General features: G+C 38.5%; 2 protein-coding genes across 2 annotated transcripts; one reads left to right on the top strand and one right to left on the bottom strand.

Moving 5' to 3' along the window:
- The first annotated feature begins 195 nt into the window (after positions 1-195).
- Positions 196-1,702, top strand: LOC140991905 (uncharacterized). Its single transcript, XM_073462072.1, has 2 exons — positions 196-522; positions 641-1,702. Exons 1-2 carry the CDS (start codon positions 196-198, stop codon positions 1,700-1,702), a joined length of 1,389 nt encoding a protein of 462 aa, XP_073318173.1.
- A 646-nt stretch (positions 1,703-2,348) lies between these two features.
- LOC140966678 (uncharacterized) lies at positions 2,349-12,637 on the bottom strand. The gene is made up of 8 exons (XM_073426933.1): positions 12,000-12,637; positions 11,552-11,675; positions 10,628-10,757; positions 7,842-7,878; positions 3,919-4,156; positions 3,555-3,659; positions 3,380-3,458; positions 2,349-2,891 (listed from the first exon to the last, which is right to left on the bottom strand). The coding sequence occupies exons 1-6, from the start codon at positions 12,216-12,218 to the stop codon at positions 3,568-3,570; spliced, it is 840 nt and encodes a 279-aa protein (XP_073283034.1). The 5' UTR covers positions 12,219-12,637; the 3' UTR covers positions 2,349-2,891; positions 3,380-3,458; positions 3,555-3,567.
- Positions 12,638-23,074: the final 10,437 nt, after the last annotated feature.

Raw genomic sequence — 23,074 nt, 5'->3', positions numbered from 1 at the left:
ATTTGAAATGAAGGATCTTGAAAAAACCAAGTATTGTCTGGGTTTACAAATTGAAGAAAAAGAATGTGGAATATTTGTCCACCAAACAAATTATATAGAAAAGATCCTTAAACGTTTTAATATGGATAAATCAAATCTTTTAAGCACTCCAATGATTGTTAGATCATTAAACATAGAAAATGAACTATTCCGTCCATGGGGACTTTACCAGAAACATCTGTGATTCCTACTTCCATTACCAAAATTACCACACCACAATCCACGCTAAATCTACCGGTAATACCGCCAATCATGGGATCTTACAATTCCAGTGGAGATACTGAGCCACCAAACTCCTTAATTATAGGAGGTGGGTGGGAAGAACACGTGATGGAGATTACAGAAGAGAGGAAAAGAAGACGTGGGCCAATATGGAAGTTGACAAGTTTCAGGAAGTCACTGAAGGCCATCATTCCACTGGACCTACAGACAACAAAACCGAGCTTTTGCTACCGGCAGGACCTGGTCACCAAGCCTGCCAAGGTCAATGATTGTCTTAAGCTGGAATTGTAGGGGTTTGGGCCACCCCCGTGCAATTCCTACCCTCTGTTACTTGGTCCGTGTACATAAGCCTGATATTATTTTTTATTTGAAACACTAGATCATTCACATATCACCATATCTTTTTATTATATGCACCGAAGGACTATCGGCGCTCATCCGGAATGCTGAAAGGCTAGGACACATTCATGGGATTAAAGTTTGTAGAGGAGCTCCATCAATAATTCACCTCTTCTTCGCCGATGATAGTATGCTTTTCTTCCAAGCCAATGCTACTGAGGGGAAGTATGTGAAGAACATTATTGAAAGATATGAGAAAGCTTCTGGCCAGGCAATAAATCTCTCAAAATCTGGCATCATGTACAATGGTAATGTCCCCAACAATGAAAAGGCAGCTATATCAGATCTCTTGGGAATCTCAACAGGATTGGACACAAGCCGATATCTTGGTCTCCCTTCATTGATTGGAAGGAAGAAAAAACAGATTTTTGCTTACCTTAAAGACAGAGTATGGGCACGCTTACAAGGATGGAGAACGAAGCCACTGTCAAGAGCTGGGTGTGAGATTCTCATCAAATCAGTGCCTCAAGCAATACCAACTTTCTGCATGTCTACTTCTCCCCCCTCCCCCCCTCCCTCAGTGGCAGAAGAAATACAGAGGATGATCAACTCATTCTGGTGGGGCAGGAAAAATAACGCAACCAAAGGGCTGTGCGTCCCAAAAGAATTTGGCGTAATGGGCTTTAGAGACTTCTATGGTTTTAACTTGGCAATACTGGGAAAACAAGAATGGAAACTCTTGAGTGATCCTAATGCTACAATATGTCGTATCTACAAAGCTAAATACTACCCAAGAGGGGATTTCTTAAATGCCAATATCGGGCATAACCCAAGTTTTGCTTGGCGTAGCATTTTGGCTTCCCAAGTAGTGTTAAAGAGAGGCTATAGATGGAGGATCGGTGATGGTAGTCACATCAACATTTTGAAGGACCCGTGGCTTCGTGATTCCTCAAATTTTTATGTTGAAAAAGCTATGATCCCGGAGTTGCATGACTGGACAGTGCAAGATTTGATGGTGCGGGCTCACGAGAATGGGATCACGAAATCATTGAATCTATCTTTGAGGTCAAGGATACTAAAGAAATCATGGAAATCCCACTAGTACAGATACAACTCGAATTTGGCATTTCAGCAAGAATGGGGCTTACACGGTGAAGTCAAGCTACCATGTGGCTATGAACTTGGATGTGAATCTTGAATCAAGGAAAATACAAGGCAACTAGAAGGCCCTCTGGAAGGTGGATGTCCCTCCAAAGATTAAAAGCTTCCTCTGTACCTTTACTTTACCAATCTGTTATTGAATGAATGCATTTTTTCGTCAAAAATTTTTTTTTTTACTTTTTACCATAAATTTTTACTTTTTCATATCTCACAATATATTAATAATTTTGTATATTTTAATTTTCACCAGTTTTTAAAGTTGTATTTGAAATGAAATATTTGAATCTGAGAAAATTTGGAAAAATTTCATATTGTGATGATTTTGAATCACAATTTGAAAATATTGTGTATTTGAAATTCATTGTCCAGTTTTGTCTAAACAAATCCATAGACTGAAATCTCTAACTTCAAATCTATCTATTTAAACTCTTTTATTATTCTATTATACTAGAACTGTAAAAATATTTTAAAATTTTAAAATGAAATTCTCTCTCAACCCTCAAAAATCCATTTCTCAAAACTTCTTCTCTAAGAACTTTTGTTTTCCCGAAACAACAAGAAAAACCTAGCAATGCCGAAACTTTGAGTGTCTCAGAGATAAAAATACTTCACAAAGAAACTGCGACCCAGAATGAGAGAGATACAACGTTACAACAGATGAAAGCTGTCTATTATTACATGAGACCTGGAGCTTCTTCTCATATCTTGAATTGAAACTCCAAATTAAATCCATGTTAATGCAATGGCGAAAAAAGTCTGAACTACTATGCGCAAAACGCTGGCCGACTTTCAAATACAATGCAGGATGCAACAAGAAGGTCCCAGAGATTATCCACAAAATGCAGGGTACTCTGGGTAACAAACGATTATGATATGTTGATTCTACAATGACTTCTGGCGTATACCATTTAATTACTATATAGATGGAAGCCAGAAACCGATTCCAGCTACCGTAAGTTGACGATGACTCTCTGCCAGCTAATGCAGTTGGCCGGTACAATACAAGAGTTTAGATTATGATTGATACACGGGACATCGAAGGAAGTGCAGCCTGCACGTCCAAAGTTCCTCCTCCACCATCAGGAGCTACTCGGGCATTGAGTTCTTTGGTGAAAGTGACAATACAAGACCTACACATATTGAAGAAATATTGGATGAGAATACGCAAACTGAAGAATTTAAATTAAGGACGGAAATACAATGGTACCTGACTCGTGATGAGGTCAAAATAAGATACTAACATACGCAAATTACTAGTTTATGTTCATTGTCCCTAAGCCATCAACCGTATTTCCATTAATATTAAATGGAACAACAAGATCATAACAAGATCATTGAGAAGTTATATTAATAATACTAAGAAGGTTCAAATTCAGGGGATATTTATGACAAATTTACAGGAACCGAAAGCATTTGATTGGGACCCTTTTGTATCGCTCGCTTGGAACAGAACGCACTCCTTCAGAAAATATGGAGAAAGAGCTTCCCGAGCAAATGATAATTTTTACATAATTACCGAATAGTCCACATCCGAATTTTGAGGCAGACAGAAAACATGAAATGCTGAAGATACGATTGAAAATCATTAAAGTATAAAGACATCTCAAAATATAGATACCTCTAGAATGCAAAAGAGATGATTTGTGGGGCTAGACTGGAAGGAAGCCTTGCCACTCAAATAATGGTCCTGCTGCAATCTAACAGTAGATGAAAAAGTGGCATAATAAGTAATAAGAATATCAAGGAAATAATGGGAAATGAAAAATGTATATCCACAGGTGGATGGGACTTGCCTAGATCAACTCTTCACCCAGCTTTTGGATCAGAGCCGCTACCCTCGATGAACTGAGGAGAACGTGCAGGTAGTATGAACTGTGGCTGCTGTGGAATAGGTGAACCTGATACAACCAACATATTTATCGCAGGGCTTCCTGTTCAAAACTAAATTTAAAACGATTTGTTCCATAAAAAGCAAGTTAACAAACACCATGGATGACATACAGAAAGAAGTACTGCGTATAAAATCCTGGTAGGGAACAAAATACTGGAGGACTACAAATCAATAGAAATGGTGGCGAACGATATGCTGTCTGTAATGAGATCTAAATGAGGTGGTGGGAGTTCTGTTATTGACGTCATGGGGCCGAACATATGTACCTGTAGGATTCGGCACTGGAATAGTTGGGACAGGATTAGTTGTCATTGAATTGACACTAGGTCTGGCAAACTGCATTATTTGATGACTAGGTATTGCATATCCTGGTAATGCTGTATAACCATGACTTCCAGGAATCGCCTGGCTCAACTGACTGTAAGGAAACATGGTTGTGTTAACTGCTCCAGGTACACCATATATGTGAAGGTTCTGCTGACTTCCGTAGGGATTGTAAACTCCCTACAAGACAACGTAAGAATATGACTTAAATAAATATTAGAATAATGATATTAAAGAAAAAAAACTTCGACCGTTGAGACAGCCGGCACAAGCCCTGATAAAAGAGGAGTGCCGTAAAAAATACATCACCGTTGATATTAGGCCTGAGACAGCCAACCAATTATTGCGTCACACCTCTTCACATGGATATAGTTAAAACAGATTAACGTGAAATGCTAGGTTGTCGCCCGCTTTAAGCGACGCGCTTCACCTACTCTCGCGTGTAGTGTAGTGCGCCCGGTTGTAGTGATAAATAAGTAAAGGTTCTCGCACCTTACTGGACAGGAACAAGTAAAAAAACTAGTTCAGATTCAGATAAAGAAGATTAGATTAGCCTCTTGGAACATAGGAACATTGACGGACAAGTCAATAGAGTTAGTGGATATCATGCAAAGAAAAAAGGTAAAGATAGCTTGTCTTCAAGAGACAAAATGGAAGGGAAGCAAGACTAAGAATTAGTAGAATGTTTTATACTTTTCTATTTAGGAGCAGATGAAACTAGAAATAGAATGGGAATAGTGGTGGATAAAGCTTATAGGGATGCAGTTGTTGCGATTATGAGGTTTGGAGATAGGATTATGAGTATCACTTTAGCCTTGGAACCAGAGATCATTCATATCATTAGTGAGTATGCACCACAAGTGGAATTAGATGATGATATTAAGAAAGAATTTTGCGACTCTCTAGGATATGTAGTTAGTAGAATACCTTGTGACATGTAGGTAATGACAGAATTGGGTATGAGAGGTCAAGACTCTGGGATTCAAAATAACACGGGGTTTCTATTCTAGACTATGCCTTAACTAGTTCTTAGGATAGTAAATACTTTCTATGAGAAGAGGGTGAATCATTTAGTAACCTTTAGGAGTGGACAAAATATGAGTCAAATTGATTACTTTCTTGTAAGAAGATAAGATCTAGGTAGTTGTAAAAATTGTAAGGTCACAATAGGAGAATGCTTGACGACCCAACATAGGCTATTAATCTTAGATCTTTGCCTTAAAATACAAGCAGAGTAAACAAAGGTCAGAGTAGGCCGAGAATCAATGGTGGACTATGAAGGGAGATGTATGCCAAACTCTTAGGAATAAGATTTTAGATAGTCAGTCCTAAAAGGATGTGAAGATGTAAGGCGTAAGGATAAGACAGACACCTCTGAGTTATTTGAACTCATGGCTAACCACATGAGAAGCGTGGCGAGGGAAGAACTTGTAGAGGCTAAAGGGAAGGGACGACATGACAATGAGCCATGGTGGTGGAACAATGAGATGCAACAAGCCATTAGTGAAAAGAAAATATGGTTCAAGAACTAGCAAGAAGCTAGAGACCAAGGATTGTATGATCTGTATAAACAAGCCAAGAGACTCAGTAGTAAAGCAGTTGGAGATACTTAGAAAAAAGCTTATAATGATTTGTATGAAAGACTAGGTAAAAAAGAGAGAGATATTTTAAAATAGCAAAAGCCAAGGATCAAAACACTAAAGACTTGAGCCATGTCAGGTGTCTCAAACATGAAGATGGTAGAGTTTTAATGCAAGATAAAGTTATCCTAAATAGGTGGAGAGATTACTTTAAGAACTTACTCAATGAGAAAGTATGGAGGAGTTAAGCATTGGTAGACATGAGATGTAGAAAGTAAGACATCTAGTGTTCCAGTAGAGCTAGTGCTAAGGAAGTAATAGAGACAATGAAGAGGATGAAATCGGGGAATGAAGTTGGACCATATGAGATACCAATTGAGGTATGGAAGTGTATTAGGGAAATTGGCATCCAATGGCTGACTAGGCTCTTTAATAGGATTCTAGATACTAGGAAAATATCATAATCTTGGAGACATAGTATTATAGAACAAATTTATAAGAATAAAGGAGATGTACGTGACTGCTCATACTATAGAGGAATTAAACTTATGAGCCATACGATGAAGCTGTGAGAGCAAGTGATAGAGCGAAAACTTAGAAGTATCACTATTGTATCAGAGAACTAATTTGGTTTTGTCTGGTAATGGAAGCTATTTTCATGATTAGACAAATGATAGAGAAAAACAGAAGAGCCTGCATATGGTATTTATCGACTTAGAGAAAGCCTATAATAGAGTGTCTGGAGAATTAATCCGGTGGATACTTAAAAGGAAGCATGTGCCTCAATGTTACATCGAGATTATTAAATATATGTATAAAAGTGTCGTAGCTAAGGTTAGGTCTGTTGGAAAGATGTCATGTGAATTTCCTTTGGCAATAGGACTTCATCAAGGATAGGCTTTGAGCCCTTACCTCTTTGGTTTAGTTATGACGGGACATATTCAGGATGAAGTACTTTGATGTATGTTGTTCGCAGATGATATAGTCCTGATAGACGAAACTAAAAAAAGTGTAAATAAAAAATTACATAGATGACGTGAAGATCTTGAGAGTAAAGGTTTTAGAACGAGTCGCTTAAAAAAGGAATATTGAATCTATACGAATGGGTGGCCCAATTGAGATTGAAGGTCGACAAGTCCTGAAGGTTTTCGCTATTTAGGATGTATTATACAAAATATTCGGGAAATTAGAGAGAATATAAACCATAGGATTAAACCATGGTGGATGAAATGGAGGATGACATCAGGAGTCTAATTCGATAAATGTATGCCTATGAGATAAAAGTATGCCTGTGAGATTGAAAGAAAATGCTATAAAATTATTGTTCGATCGGCTATGCTTTATGGCTAGGAGTATTGGGCCACTACAGGACTACATATATATAAGTTGGCGCTAGTAGAGATGTACATGTTAAGATGGATATGTGACAACAAGGATAAAATTAAGAATGAAATGATTATGAGCTATTTAGTTGTAGCCAACGTTTAAAAATTAGCTAGGCACTAGTCGGGCACCAAACCAGCGCCTAGAGCCTAGGCGGGGACAAAGCGCCGCTAGGTGGATTGCACAGTATCAATAAACTTCAATGGTTCTTAGAATAAATTTGAGCCCAAACTTTGTTAAAATCCAATTGACACATGGTTCATTCCTCCTAATTCTTCTGATTAAGGCGGGCAATGCAAGATAAATCAAAATAAATAAAAAAAATTACTTTTAGGGCCTGGTTGATTTTTCTTATGTTTGCAGAAGAAAGCACACAAACAAAATGAAAGTGGTGTGTTAGGGCAAGCGCAAGCCAACAAATCGTGGTTTTAAATGAGTTTTTAATACCAAAAAATTAAAAGCAGAAACCTACAATTCTTTCTTAAGCCCAAAAAAAATTTCCAAAAAAACTATAAATGCAAAAGACCGCCTAGGCGACCTTGCCGCCTAGCACCTTTTAGGTGTGGTCGAGCCATTGGGTGTAGCCCCATAAAAGACAAGATTAGAAAGAGACGTCTAACATGGTTTGGTTATGAGAAGAAGAGACCAAACACGGCATCAATCCGACATATCTTTCATTGGTAGGTTAACTGAAGAAGTGGGAAGGGCAGGCAATTGAAAACTTGAATAAATGTGGCTAAGAATGATATCTTATATCTTGGTTTAAGATATGGTATGTGAGAAAATCGCTTAGTTTGAAGAACTAATATCCATATAGCCGACCCCGCAACTAGCGGGAATGATGATGATGATGATGATGTTAAAGAAAAACATTTGGGATAAAGTTTCTCAATGCTACAGACCTGAGAATAAGTATATTCTGGGCTGTAAGGAGCATACCTGCATCAATTCAAGGGTTTAAACGGTCAATAATGAAAACATATTGAACTAAACAATTTACTCTATTTAAGCACTCAAATTCTGATCCTGGGCATTAAAGTTTCCAAATAATATGAGCTATGTGATTAAATGTAAGATGAAATGGAATATGATTTGACATATATGAACACTTATTTCTCGCATACCAACAAATATGAAGAATTTCTATCTTCTATAGAATGTGATGTTCTAAAAGCAACCATATACAAAATCCAAAAGAATGAACGTTACAATCAATTGAAGCAGAGCAGAACTGATTCTAAGAATGCTTAAATTAAGGCAGAACTGTTTCTGCCATTTTCAACAGTTATGTCCATACCAAGTGCGAAATATAAGGGTGGAGATCAAGCCATGAAAAATACGGATGCTTGAACGCACAATAACTTAGAGATGGCAACAATATACAATCCTAAATCACCAGATCATATATTTGGATAGGCAGGGGCAAACCTTAGCAGCCCACACTGGGCCAAAAAAAATTAATAGTATTTATAAACATAGGTGGGCCAAAAAATTTTTTTAAAGTCCTCTACACAAGCCTCCATGCATACACATGACTTAGAACTTTACATTAGGTTTACGCCTTCAAAGGCAATATAAAGCCGTCTACACAAGCCTCGGAGATTTTCTTTCTTCGGTCATTATTGGTATTTTTAGACCATCCTCCCATATCGTCTGGAATTTGAAGTCAATGCATTGATTAACGGGGCGAAGCTTATTAGAGTTTTGTTGCGGCCGAAAACAAAAGGGAACGAGAAGACGGCTTCAATTGATTAGCTTTAACCACCTGGAGTTAGGTATAAATTCAAAACTTTTAATTTTATGTTTTAATTTTCATTTTATTTTCCTTATAATTTCAAAAGTGGTGTATGTTATCTTAGTATTTGTTCGATGTTGTTTTTCCCCTATTTAGAGTGTTCGATTTGTTCTTAATTTGCGCCTCTAATACTTTTATGTAATCTATTGGTTGTTATTTAATACGGTGGTGATAGATATTGATTATGATTTATATGTTGATAGCTTTGTAATTGTCTCAAACTTGCATTTTCTCATCATCTTGACACATTTGTGAAGTATTAAACTAGAAAAACAATACATAAAAAAAATGTAACGATTTTAAAAAAAAATCAATGCGAGTCAATGCATTTTATTTGATTTTGCATTCAATCTACACTTGATGAAACATGTCTTAGAAATTTCGAGTGAATTGTCGACAGCATTGCAAAAAAATGATCGGGATATTGTGAATGCAATGGATTTGGTACAAATATGCAAACACTGACTTCGAAGGATGAAAGATGATGGTTAGGATTCATTTTTAGAAAAGGTTCACCAGTTTTGTGAGAAACATTACATTGCTGTTCTCAAAATAGATGATATGTTCACACGTTGGGCACCATGTGGTCATCCTCATCGTAATCCACTAAAAGTGACAAATTTGCATCACTATCATGTGAATTTATTCTATGGTGTTATCGACATGCAACTTCAAGAGTTAAATGATCGTTTCTCAGAGGCGGGTACATAGTTACTCCTTTGTGTAGCTTGTTTGTGTCGACAAAACTTGTTTTTTGCTTTTGACCAGAAAAAATTGATGCAACTAGCTGAATTTTATCCACAAGATTTTTTAAGATTTGATCTCCTCACACTTGATGATCAACTTGAAACTTAATATATGATATGTGTTCTAATAAAGCATTTCAAAGATTGAAAGGGCTTGGTGATCTTTCAGATAAGTTAGTTACGTCAAAGAAAAATATGGTGTACCCGTTGGTTTATAAGCTTTTGGCATTGGCCTTAATTCTACCGTAGAGAGGGTGTTTTCTGCCATGAGAATTGTGAAAGAAAGGTTGCACAATCAAATGAGTGATGATTGGATGAATGATAATCTCATTGTCTATGTAGAGAAAGATATATTTCTGACCGTTGATAATGAATCTATAGTACAAAAGTTTCAAACTATGAAGATTCGAAAAGAACAATTGCAAGGTAATTATTTTGTGATGTTTTATGATTAAAAGATTTTTTTTGTTTTATTAATTATAGCATACCGTAGCCTATACTGAATCAAAATTCTAGCTCTGCCCCTGTGGATAGGACCATATGTCTCCATGCATAAATCATTCATTCTCTTCTTATCCAAGAACCATACATTAGTTGTTGCAAGAAATTATAGAGAAAACTACCGAATCTGGACAATCCTTTTTACGAGAAAATACCAGGTTTCTTTCAAATACTAAAGCAGACTCGTATCAACATGCATGTATAGCAGCTTATGTCATGATAACACAATATCATGTGACAGAAGGAATCATGCCATTATCACAAATACAAAAAAGAAGAAAGCAGAGAACAAACAAATAGACTTTTTTAACAGGCAGCAAGGCGTCGACAAAAACAAATAGCTGAAACTCCAAACATAACTCTTATCAGGGTATCGGTCATTTTTTATTACACAATAATATAAGAAACAGCATTTGTCAAGATTTGTCAAATGTGAAGTAAAACCAAGACTAATGATTGTGTACCCCAAAATTTATGCTGCATCTCTGCATTATTTATTATTGTTACATGCTGCTTTAAAACTAACAAGACACGATGAACCATAAAAATTAATGATGCAATTTATGTGGACAGTAAAATCAAGTTTCACAATCTACAAAATGCAAAATACCATGCCCAGAAATTGATATTATGACAAATATCTCACCCATATGGAGAATAAATCAAGCCTTGTTGAGCATTGTAAGGGACAGGTTGCTGGTAGCCAAAATTTCCCCTGTAAGGAACCCTAGCAGCTGGCAGACCTCCAGGATAAGGTGATGGAGATCTTAAACGTCCTATGAAGAACAAATGCAGGAAAAAATAAATTATGGTGTGCATTGAGATTTGAGACTACCTATGTTCAAGGTTACAGTTAAGGTATACTTGTTTTGAAGTGAGGATTGATTCAGCAAAAATAATTTCCTTACCTTTCCAATTTATACAATCTGGATTGACAAGAGTCAGTCGTCCAAAAATTAGGGTTCATTCCACTAGCATGCTCAAAGAATCCAATAAAGGACTCATGTATGATGCATGGAATTTCGTGTACTACCCCATATTTTCAGAGAATGTCCAGTCATTAATTTAAATCATATTTAAAAGAACATACTTAATGATAAAAACATAAATTTCAAAATAATATGTGGAACTCATAGGATTTGAAGGTATTCAAACTATAAAGAGAATGGCTCATTTAAACATAGAAGGTAGCTGATTAAAGTTTTTCTCACAGCAATAATTATCATTATACCAGTGCTATCTTCTCCCAGTCATGCTTTAAAAAATTTGGACAAGGTCCGTGAGTAGTAGCAGTACGGGACTGAAAACTTACACATGAGTTCGAAGATAGCGAATCTGGAAGAGTACATTATATTTTAAATTGGAAAATGGGGACATGTAGTCCACCAGCAACATTTTGGAGTCAAACTGCTCAAGAAGTACCAGAAACACCATTGATGTTAGGCCAGCAAGTGAAGTTTAATATCTTTCACAATCAGTTGAACACTCTGTCAAATAAGAGCCCAAACTGGAAACTCTACAGGACGTTCCCATATCCAACATGATGGGCACAGTAATTGAGGTACATTACCAGAAGGAACTGCTGGCCTAGGCCTCCCAAGTGAAGCTAAATTACAATTTGCTCGCCTGCCATCAATAATTGGAGTTGGATCAGCACATGCTCGTCTAGCTGACTCAGGTTCCCGGTAAGTCACCTAAACCTCCATACAAACACCATTTTAAAATATGGTCACTAGATCATCCAATTTTCCCTTTCAGGCGAAAGAAATTAATAACAACAACCTCATTAGATAATCAAAGTTACAAAACAATAAACGTCAGTCATACGGCAAGAATTCGGAACTGCAGCAAAATGTACAAGAAACTTAATTACGTTGGATCTTCTAACTTTTATTAAGATGGAAACTAAATTAACCAAAATGCAAACTTCACACAACTCCAGCACATAAAAGCAAACCAATACAAATATAAAACCAACAAAAAGTCATAGTATTTCTGAATCAGGACCAAGAACTCACAAAACCGTAGCCTTTCGATCGACCGTTGTTGTTATCTTTGATGACAACAGCCTCAAGAATCTCCCCAAATTGTTCGAAATATCGTCCCATGGTCTCACTCTGAGTCTCCCAAGCAAGCCCCCCAACAAAGACCTTAGTAAAAGTGGTGTCACCAAACGGAGAATTCATATACCGAAATCCACCAGGGCCCGTTTGAGCTGCCTGCTGCCGAAATGCCATACTTATATAAACCAATACACTCAAATTGGCTTTTTTTCCCCGTTCGTTCGGAACAGAGAGCAAGAAGGAAGAAAAAATTGGTTATGGTCAATTATCAACACAACAGAGAGGAAGCCAGCGATTCAAATGACGCTAAAGCGACATTTCAACAGGGAAACTCAAGAAAAACCCAAACAACTGATTGAAAAAGCGTATATTTTTTAGAAAAACAGTTTCTTGATTAACAAGAAATTTAGAACAGAAGGGCTGGCTGATACGGAGTTTAAGTTTGAACTTGAATTTACATGAAATGGTGATGGATTAAACGAACACGAAGATCAAAAGAAAAACAGGGACAGACAACCCTAAAATTAAAGCTGGATGGAAATAGCAGTCAAAACCCAAAGAAAAGTGGGTTGTGATCCGCTGTCGGAAAATCTAGAGAACATGGTATTGACCAATGTGAGAAAATTACGAAAAAGGGTCGTATTGTGATTTTTTTTAAAAAAAAGATCCATGATTAAAATTATCTTCATGTCCTTACGTTTTAAGTTTAAATTTTTTAAACACACCCCTTTTCATTAATTATCCTCGATTAAACATCCATAGCTCTTTTCGAAAAAAATTTCAAAATCTCCGATCGTTCTCGTAAAACTCTCGAAAAACCCTTCCCTCAAGGCGACGCTTACTCAATCGAAGGAATGACAAACGAAAATGTGGTAAGATTAGCGTTTATTTCGATTTTTTGCTTCTGTGTTTTTGTCCATTTTTGTGATTTATGTATGCTGTGTGCGTGTGAATCGCCGTTTTTTTTTACTTTGTTTGTCGACGATGAGAGGTCTACCATAACGTATGGTCGGCCTCACATGGTCGACCATCAAAGTGAAAAAGCTTATGGTCGACCATACAAACAAGGTGGTCGACCATAATTTATTGGCCGACCATAGGTTATGTGTTGGAAACGAAATTCCGGCGTTTGACAAAATATGAACCAAACTCTAAATTCTGGAGTTTGACAAACTGATCAACCAACTGATACGCGCAATTATATTCTGCAACTGGACTTAACAACTGAAATCAGCAGATCTAATAAAGAAAACTGATCAGTTGAAAACCGATCAGTTTATATATTCAGCCGTATACTTCCTTCAACTAAACATGNCTGTCAAAATCTTAGCTCACCCTTACTTGATTTATTCGTAGCAGTCAAGGCTACAATTTGAGCTCACTAGCACTTTGTAATAATCGTTAAATTCGATAGTGCTAAGATCAGTTACGCACTGAGAACATTTTGTGATACTAAGAGTTTCAGCTTTTGGCAGTGATAAGTCCAAACTGAAGTGGGTCAGCACAAATCTTGTATTCGATCAAAGTCTTTTAGTGGAAATCCTATCCTTGAGATAGAAAGGGTGACGTATGAGTAATTGAAATCTCCGAACATCCAGAAACAATCCTTATGTATTTTATTTCAGTTTTGTATTCTATCTTTCAGTCAGTTAATTTCCGCTACTACTTTAGTTTAACTGATTGTCATTGACCAGCAAGATTCCGAGAATCAGTTTATCATCAAACTGAACTCAAAACTCGAAAAGATCAGTTTTAATTGTGAGTGTTTATTCAATCCCCCTTCTAAACACTCTTGTTACGTTAATCGATCTTATCAAGTGGTATCAGAGCGGTTGAATCTTGTTCTTGAATACTTTTAATCTATAAACTTGCTAGCATGACTTCATTCAACAAAATTCCTATGTTCTCCAGAGAAGAATTTGATGATTGGAAAAGCAGAATGCAGGCTCATTTAGCTGCACAAGATGATGAAATGTGGTATGTCATAACTGATGGACCCATGAAGATTCTAAAAACAAATACAGCAGTGGCCATAACAGAAGGGGCACCACAAAGAATAGAAAAGCCCAGAGATGAATGGACAACTGAAGATAAAAGAAAAGCAAATCTTGCTAATGTGGCTAAAGACATTCTGTACAAAACGTTGGACAAAGTAACCTTCAGCAAAATAAAGATGTGTAAGTCAACCAAAGAAATTTGGGAAAAGCTGATCCAGCTGTGTGAAGGAAATGATCAGACCAAAGAAAATAAACTTTCTGTTGCTGTTCAAAAGTTTGATAACATCAAAATGAAAGCAGGAGAATCAATGTACGAGTATGATGAAAGAGTAAGCAGTATCATCAATGAGTTAAATGCACTTGGAAAAGTGTATACCAACAAAGAGATTGCACTGAAGGTAATGAGAGGTCTTCCCAAGGAATGAGATGTCAAGACCATGACAATGAGGGAGTCCAAAGATCTGAAGCAGATTGAACTTCATGATATGTTTGCTGATTTAAAGGCTTATGAATTTGAGCTGCAGACCAGAGAAGGAGAACCATTTACCCCTGCAGCCACAACTGCTCTAGCTGCTGTCAGAACAGAACCAATCAGTTCAGTCGAGAAATCTGCTGATCAGTTGAGCAGTGATGCTATGTCATTGTTCATCAAAAAATTTGGAAGGTTCATGAGAAAGAATCAAGGAAACTTCCAGAAGCCATACCAAAGGAACAGTTCCAAAGATGAATCAAATGCCTGCTACAATTGTGGCAAATCGAGTCACTTTATGGCTGATTGTCCTAAACCCAAGAAGGACAGTAAAGGCTCAACTGATAGAAGAAAGAAATCAGATGAGCACAAAAGAAGACCCAAAGAAGATAAGAAGTCCTTCAGAAAGAAACATGAGGTACTATTAGCTGAAGAAAACAAATCTAAATGGGCAGAAACTGACAGTGAGGAGTCAGAACCAGAAAGCTCATGCAGCTCTAGTGATGATGTAGAACCCGTAACGTAGACTACGTATAAGCCATGCATAATTTCTAGTATTTAAATTAAAATGATTTTATTGCATGAGTATTTAAATTCTTTTCCTTAAATTTATTTATTTTACGTAGTATTTTAATTGTCACCTTTTCAGTTAAATAAGTGAGGCCGGACTGGAGATGGAGTATTGAGATAAGTTAAGAACGACTTATTTAAGAAGTGGTAATCTAGCATGTTAGTAAATATAATTTAAAAATTAGGCATGCATGCAAGTTATTGAACTTCCTTGGCATTTTAATTAAAATTTTTAAAAGCATTAAATGCATGTTTATTTCATTAAATTGTGTTTAATTATTTTTATGCATAATTCATGCATGGTAGGATTTAATTCATGAAATTTTCCTAAGTTCATGCATTAGGGTTTCTAGGTGCATTTTGCGATCGAACGAGGAACGGAGACCGGAGAATTTTCAGGAAAATTATTTTAATACATGATTAAATTTTTATAAATTAATATATGGTGTTTTAAGTGGATTTTTCAAATAATGGGATTGTAGCGCCCTTACCCGAACCACTACTAAACAGACTACTAAGCATGCAACATTAAAACTTAATAACAACAATTAAACAGCGGAAACCAAATACTTAATCATCTTACAACCCAAAATTAAAACAGAACAAACAACAACAGTCTTAAACATTAATACAACCATATCGAAACATAATTCTAAACAATAAAAAGATGAACCACATAAAACCTCCACTGGATCACCACCGAAAACTCAACTGCTCTAGCCACTGCCCTGGTCGTCCGAACCGTCCAACCTAAGACCTGCCCCATGGAATGGGGTGCCCAAGATGAAAACAAGGACGTGAGCGACAATCGCCCAATACGAGAATGTACGAGTATACAAACTGATATGATGCATGCGAAATGCAATATGCTCGGATATCAAGGATCAAGTCAAGAATCTCATGCTCAGTCTAGAGGCACCTGAGTGTGTAGTCTCTGATCTGCCCTAGGCTTGTTTTGGCTCCCACACTCATCATCAAGACGTGGACCTACAATGTCCAGGTCATCAGAGCCCGCGGGTCCCGTCGGACACTGTAGCTCTCGATGCCCCATCGTCCACAATACAGAATAGGGCTGAGCGGCCCCATCAAACGAGGTATATCTCAAAAGATATCAGGCTCAACATGATATGTCATGCATAATACGCCAAAGCAGTAAAACATGTATAATGCAACACATAAATATGCAGCATATAAGTGTGTATACTACGCTTGGATATCTCAGTCAGTACATCACGTACCTTACTAAAACAATCTGGCAGAAAGCTCTTAACCTAGACAATACCAACAATATGAAATCACTATCAAACCCAATTCTGAATTACCAAACATGCTATAAAGTTCTTCCTCAAGGCTTTAGGATTATACCTGCGTCCGTCGTCAGCCCGCTGATGAAGTCTCGATCTCAGCTCACCGACCCCCCCTCGAGTCGACACTAGCTCCGAAACTTCCCGACACCAAAGTGCCCTAGAAACTGGCTAGAAAACCTAAGGTAAAAGACTATAACTCTATCTCTGAAGGATGCGGTGTAGGAAACAAAAGAATTCGGCTTTCATTTATATGCTGCTTCCGGACTATTTCAGAAATCCGAATCAATCTTATCTGCCACGTGTCAGAATCTCATTCTTCTGATTGGATTTCTCGAGATAACGTAATCGGAAGTAGATCGGGTTATCCATTTAAAATTCGGTGGATCCAACAGATTAATCCCAAATTATCAATTCGTTAATAATACTTAATTAACAACTCTTTAATTATCTCTTAATTAATACTTCATTCAAAATAAGAATTCGGGTCATTACATCCTCCCCTCCTTAAAAAGATTTCGTCCTCGAAATCAGAACTGAAGTTCAAAATAACTGAATAAAATACAACTCATGATTACAAAGATACAACTCAAAACAAATGCGGATACTCTGAGCGCATACGACTCTCTAACTCCCATGTCGCCTCTGCAGTACCTCGGCGTTGCCATTGCACTAAAACAAGTGGAATGGTCTTGTTTCTGAGCTTTTTCTCTTTCCTACCTAGGATTAAAAGTGGCTGCTCGACATAAGTCAAGTCTTCTTCAAGTTGAACATCTGTCGGACCAAGAACGTGCGATTCATCTGCTACATACCGTCGTAGCAAAGATACATGAAAGACATTATGAATGCTGGACAGATACGGCGGCAAAGCCAATCGATATGCCAAATTTCCAACACATTCCAAGATCTCAAAAGGCCCGATGAATCTTGGGGCTAATTTTCCCTTGAGTCCAAATCTCATCACCCTGCGATATGGTGAAACTTTAAGGAAAACTTTTTCCCCTGACTGAATCTGTAGAGGTCTACGCTTGGTATTCGCGTGACTCGATTGACGATCTTGTGCAGCTTTAATTCTCTTCTTAACCAATTCCACTACGTCAATCGCTTGTTGCACTAATTCAGGTCCTTGCACTTGTCGTTCTCCTATTTCGTCCCAAAACAATGGAGTACGACAACGTCTACCATATAATGCTTCGAATGGAGCCATACCAATGCTGCTGTGGTAGCTATTGTTATATGCAAACTCCACAAGCGGCAGATGATCATGCCATGCTGGTCCAAAATCCAAAGCACAAGCACGCAACATGTCCTCGAGTGTCTGAATAGTCCTTTCAGACTGACCATCGGTCTCTGGATGATAGGCAGTACTCAAACTCAATGTCGTTCCCAACGCTTTTTGAAAACTTCCCCAGAACCTTGAGGTAAAACGTGGATCTCTATCACTGACTATACTTGTTGGCACACCATGATATTTAAGAATCTCTTGGATGTATAGTCTTGCCATGCGATCGAAACTATATTCCCGACTATACGGAATGAAATGTGCTGACTTAGTCAGTCGGTCCACAACAACCCAAATTGCATCACAATTCTTAGAAGACAACGGCAAGTGGGTGACAAAATCCATCGTCACATGCTCCCACTTCCACTCAGGGATAGGAAGATTCTGAAGTAATCCTCCTGGTCGTCGATGTTCAGCTTTCACTTGCTGACAAACCAAACACTTGGCTACAAACTGGTAAACACTTTTCTTCATACCTTTCCACCAAAACCTGGTCTTCAAATCCTTATACATTTTCATGCTTCCAGGGTGGATACTCAACTTACTCCTATGGGCTTGAGATAAAATCTCGTCTCTTAATTCAGAATCTTCTGGAACTACGATTCTTCCCGACAGACACAAGGTTCCATCTGTTTGGAACGCAAAACCAGATGTGTTGTCTCCATTAGCTAACCTTGCTAACTTTTTCACTTTCGGGTCAGAAAATTGAGCTTCTCTGATTTTGGCATACAACTTCGGTTCAGATAAAATGCTCGTTACTCGAATGTGTTCCATTCCTTTCTTATGCCGGAAGTGAAATCCCAGAGAACAACAATCTTGGATTACACTTGATATGAAACTTGTCTGAAGTGCAGATAATCTCACCTTGCGACTAAGAGCATCAGCTGTAAGATTCGCTGATCCTGGATGATACTTGATTTCGCAATCATAATCCTTTAACAAATCCATCCATCTTCTTTGGCGCATATTCAACTCTGCTTGAGTGAAGATATACTTCAAACTCTTGTGATCTGTAAAAATCTCAAATCTCTCTCCGTAGAGATAATGTCGCCAGATCTTCAAAGCAAACACAATCGCTGCTAATTCCAGATCATGAACTGGATAATTCTCTTCATGCTTCTTCAACTGTCTGGATGCATATGCAATCACATGACCATTCTGGGTTAAAACACACCCAAGTCCTAGAAGTGATGCATCAGTGTACACAATGTACCCTCCTGATCCAGATGGAAGAGCTAAAACTGGTGCAGTTGTCAAACGTTGACGCAATTCATTGAAACTATTTTCACAATCATGTGTCCATTCGAACTGCACATTCTTACACGTCAGCTGTGTCAATGGTTTGGCAATCTGAGAAAATCCTGAGATAAATCTCCGGTAATATCCTGCCAAACCTAGAAAACTTCTTATCTCTTGAGCTGATTCCGGCCGTGCCCAACTCAACACTGCTTCGATCTTGCTAGGATCCACTGATATCCCATCTTTGGATATAACATGTCCTAAGAAGACAACTCTGTCGAGCCAAAACTCGCACTTGTTCAACTTAGCATACAGTTGGTGATTCTTTAAGGTTAGCAACACAATCCTTAAATGTTGTGCATGCTCTTCAAGACTACGAGAGTATACCAGTATGTCATCAATAAAGACAATGACAAACTTGTCAAGATACTCCTGGAATACTCGGTTCATCAAATCCATAAATACTGCTGGAGCATTCGTCAAACCAAACGGCATCACTAGAAACTCGTAATGCCCATACCTTGTTCGAAATGCAGTCTTGGGGATATCACGTTGATGAACTCGAAGTTGATGATACCCAGACCGTAAATCGATCTTCGAGTACACTGAAGTTCCTTGCAGTTGATCAAACAAGTCATCAATCCGTGGTAACGGATATTTATTCTTGACTGTTACTCGGTTCAACTGTCTATAATCTATGCAAAGCCGCATAGACCCATCCTTCTTTTTAACGAACAACACTGGTGCTCCCCAAGGAGACACACTGGGTCTAATGTACCCCTTGTCAAGAAGATCTTGTAACTGTTGCTTCAACTCTTTCATCTCCGTTGGTGCCAATCTATAAGGCGCTCTGGAGATAGGTGCGGTTCCTGGTATCAACTCTATCTCCGCTTCCACTTCCCTCTCCGGAGGAAATCCAGGAATCTCATCGGGGAAAACATCAGGAAATTCATCGACAACTGGAATGTTCTTCACGTCGATCACATCCTTCGATACGTCAACAGCATAAATGAGGTATCCTTCTCCTCCTTTCGCTAAAGCCCGTTGTGCCTTTATAGCAGACACTACTGGCATTGGAGGTCGAGCTCCCTCGCCAAAGAAAAACCAATTCTCGTCTCCTTCTGGACGAAACTGAACGAGACGTTGATAACAATCTACCGTCGCTCTATACTTAGTCAATAGGTCGATTCCCATAATACAATCGAAATCTTCCATAGCCAATATCATCAAATTGGCAGACAAGTATTTTCCCTCAAACTCTAACAAACAGTCTACTACAAGTCGCTTAGCTAAAACCTCTTGTCCCATCGGTGTAGACACCGACATCAAAACATCTAATGACACGTAGGGTAGTTTATGCTTCTTAACAAACATTGATGCTATGAATGAATGCGATGCCCCAGTGTCAATTAATACATATGCAGGAATACCACATAAGATAAAATTACCTGCAATGACTCTCTCGTTTTGCTCCTCAGCTTGTTCTTGGTTTAGGGCAAACACTTGCCCTTGAACTCGTGGACGTTGCTGAGATCCTTGTGATATTCCACCACGACGAGAACCTTGAGCAGGAAAACCTTTCTGTTGCACAGTGGCCTCAGACTGTTTTCCACTGTAAGACCCTGCCATAGAACCTCCGCCTACACTCTGATTCTCCAAATTAGGGCAATCCCTCTTCATGTGACCAAAACCACCACAGTTGAAACAAGCACCTGTTACTTTTCGACAATTTTCCGTCTGGTGATTTCCTCCACAGTGGCCACATTGCAGCTTTTTCCTACCAAAGCTGTGCACCCCTCCAGAACCTGAAGAAGAAGAAGATGCAGACTTCTTGAAAGACTGACCCCTCGGTCCCAACGAACTAGAACTTTTGCTAGCTTGCATAGCCTTCCTCCTAGCAATACTGATCTCTGCTTGACGACAACGATTCACTAATCCTTCGTACGAAGTAGGATCGTCACAGACTGAAACCCGATCAAAAATCTCCTGGTTCAAACCATTCAAAAAGTGAGAATATTTGGCTGCAGAATTCTCACTGATGTGAGGAGCGTACGGCAACAGATCCGTAAAACGCTTTTGGTAATCCTCAATGCTCGAATCTCCTTGCTTAATGGTCAACAGTTCCATCTCCTTCGCCTGACGAAGAGCTGGCGGAAAGTGATGATTGATGAAGGCCTGACGGAAATGTTCCCAACGAATCCGCCCATGCTGCTGAACTAGAATGGCAGAAACAGGTTTCCACCATTTCCGAGCTTTTCCTTGGATCATGAAATCAGCTACCTCCATCTTCTCGTCTTCGTCATAGTGCAGCACTCGAAAACACTGCTCCATGATATCGACCCAAGCTTCAGCAACATCAGCATTCTCATCTCCAGTCAACGGTGGAGGTCCAATCTTCATGAAATCCATAATGTTGACACGGTTCCTACGTCTCCTTTCATCATGATCTCGGTGACGCCTTCCGTCACGATCTCTACGACGATGTTCTCGGCCAGCCTCATCGTCGCCATAACGACCATGTCCCACACTTCCGTGACTGCTTCCGTCTCCTGACATCTGAAAGGAAACCAAAATCAACCTCTAAATCCTCAAAACAGAATTACTAATGTCCCAAAAATCTTCGCATGCTCTGATACCACCAAATGTAGCGCCCTTACCCGAGCCACTACTAAACAGACTACTAAGCATGCAACATTAAAACTTAATAACAACAATTAAACAGCGGAAACCAAATACTTAATCATCTTACAACCCAAATTAAAACAGAGCAAACAACAGCAGTCTTAAACATTAATACAACCATATCGAAACATAATTCTAAACAATAAAACGATGAACCACATAAAACCTCCACTGGATCACCACCGAAAACTCAACTGCTCTAGCCACTGCCCTGGTCGTCCGAACCGTCCAACCTAAGACCTGCCCCGTGGAATGGGGTGCCCAAGATGAAAACAAGGACGTGAGCGACAATCGCCCAATACGAGAATGTACGAGTATACAAACTGATATGATGCATGCGAAATGCAATATGCTCGGATATCAAGGATCAAGTCAAGAATCTCATGCTCAGTCTAGAGGCGCCTGAGTGTGTAGTCTCTGATCTGCCCTAGGCATGTTTTGGCTCCCACACTCATCATCAAGACGTGGACCTACAATGTCCAGGTCATCAGAGCCCGCGGGTCCCGTCGGACACTGTAGCTCTCGATGCCCCATCGTCCACAATACAGAATAGGGCTGAGCGGCCCCAACAAACGAGGTATATCTCAAAAGATATCAGGCTCAACATGATATGTCATGCATAATATGCCAAAGCAGTAAAACATGTATAATGCAACACATAAATATGCAGCATATAAGTGTGTATACTACGCTTGGATATCTCAGTCAGTACATCACGTACCTTACTAAAACAATCTGACAGAAAGCTCTTAACCTAGACAATACCAACAATATGAAATCACTATCAAACCAAATTCTGAATTACCAAACATTCTATAAAGTTCTTCCTAAAGGCTTTAGGATTATACCTGCGTCCGTCGTCAGCCCGCTGATGAAGTCTCGATCTCAGCTCACCGACCCCCCCTCGAGTCGACACTAGCTCCGAAACTTCCCGACACCAAAGTGCCCTAGAAACTGGCTAGAAAACCTAAGGTAAAAGACTATAACTCTATCTCTGAAGGATGCGGTGTAGGAAACAAAAGAATTCGGCTTTCATTTATAGGCTGCATCCGGACTATTTCAGAAATCCTAATCAATCTTATCTGCCACGTGTCAGAATCTCATTCGTCTGATTGGATTTCTCGAGATAACGTAATCGGAAGTAGATCGGGTTATCCATTTAAAATTCGGTGGATCCAACAGATTAATCCCAAATTATCAATTCGTTAATAATACTTAATTAACAACTCTTTAATTATCTCTTAATTAATACTTCATTCAAAATAAGAATTCGGGTCATTACAGGGAATTTACCAGGTATTCTTACCCGCAGGACTTTATTTTTAACGGTACGCGAATTTTATCGAATTGGGGGACTTTTTAATGATTCGGCTAATATTTTCAAAAACTTTCTAACACAAAATATTTTTCAGGAGTGTGTTTGGATTTAATAGGCCTACTTTTAAGCCTGTTGGGCTAAAATCTTTTTTTCTTTTAATTATCAAAAT

This window comes from Primulina huaijiensis, chromosome 2, assembly GCF_012295235.1.
Source record: "Primulina huaijiensis isolate GDHJ02 chromosome 2, ASM1229523v2, whole genome shotgun sequence".
NCBI lineage: Eukaryota > Viridiplantae > Streptophyta > Magnoliopsida > Lamiales > Gesneriaceae > Primulina > Primulina huaijiensis.
This window is presented reverse-complemented; position numbering and strand designations above follow the sequence as displayed.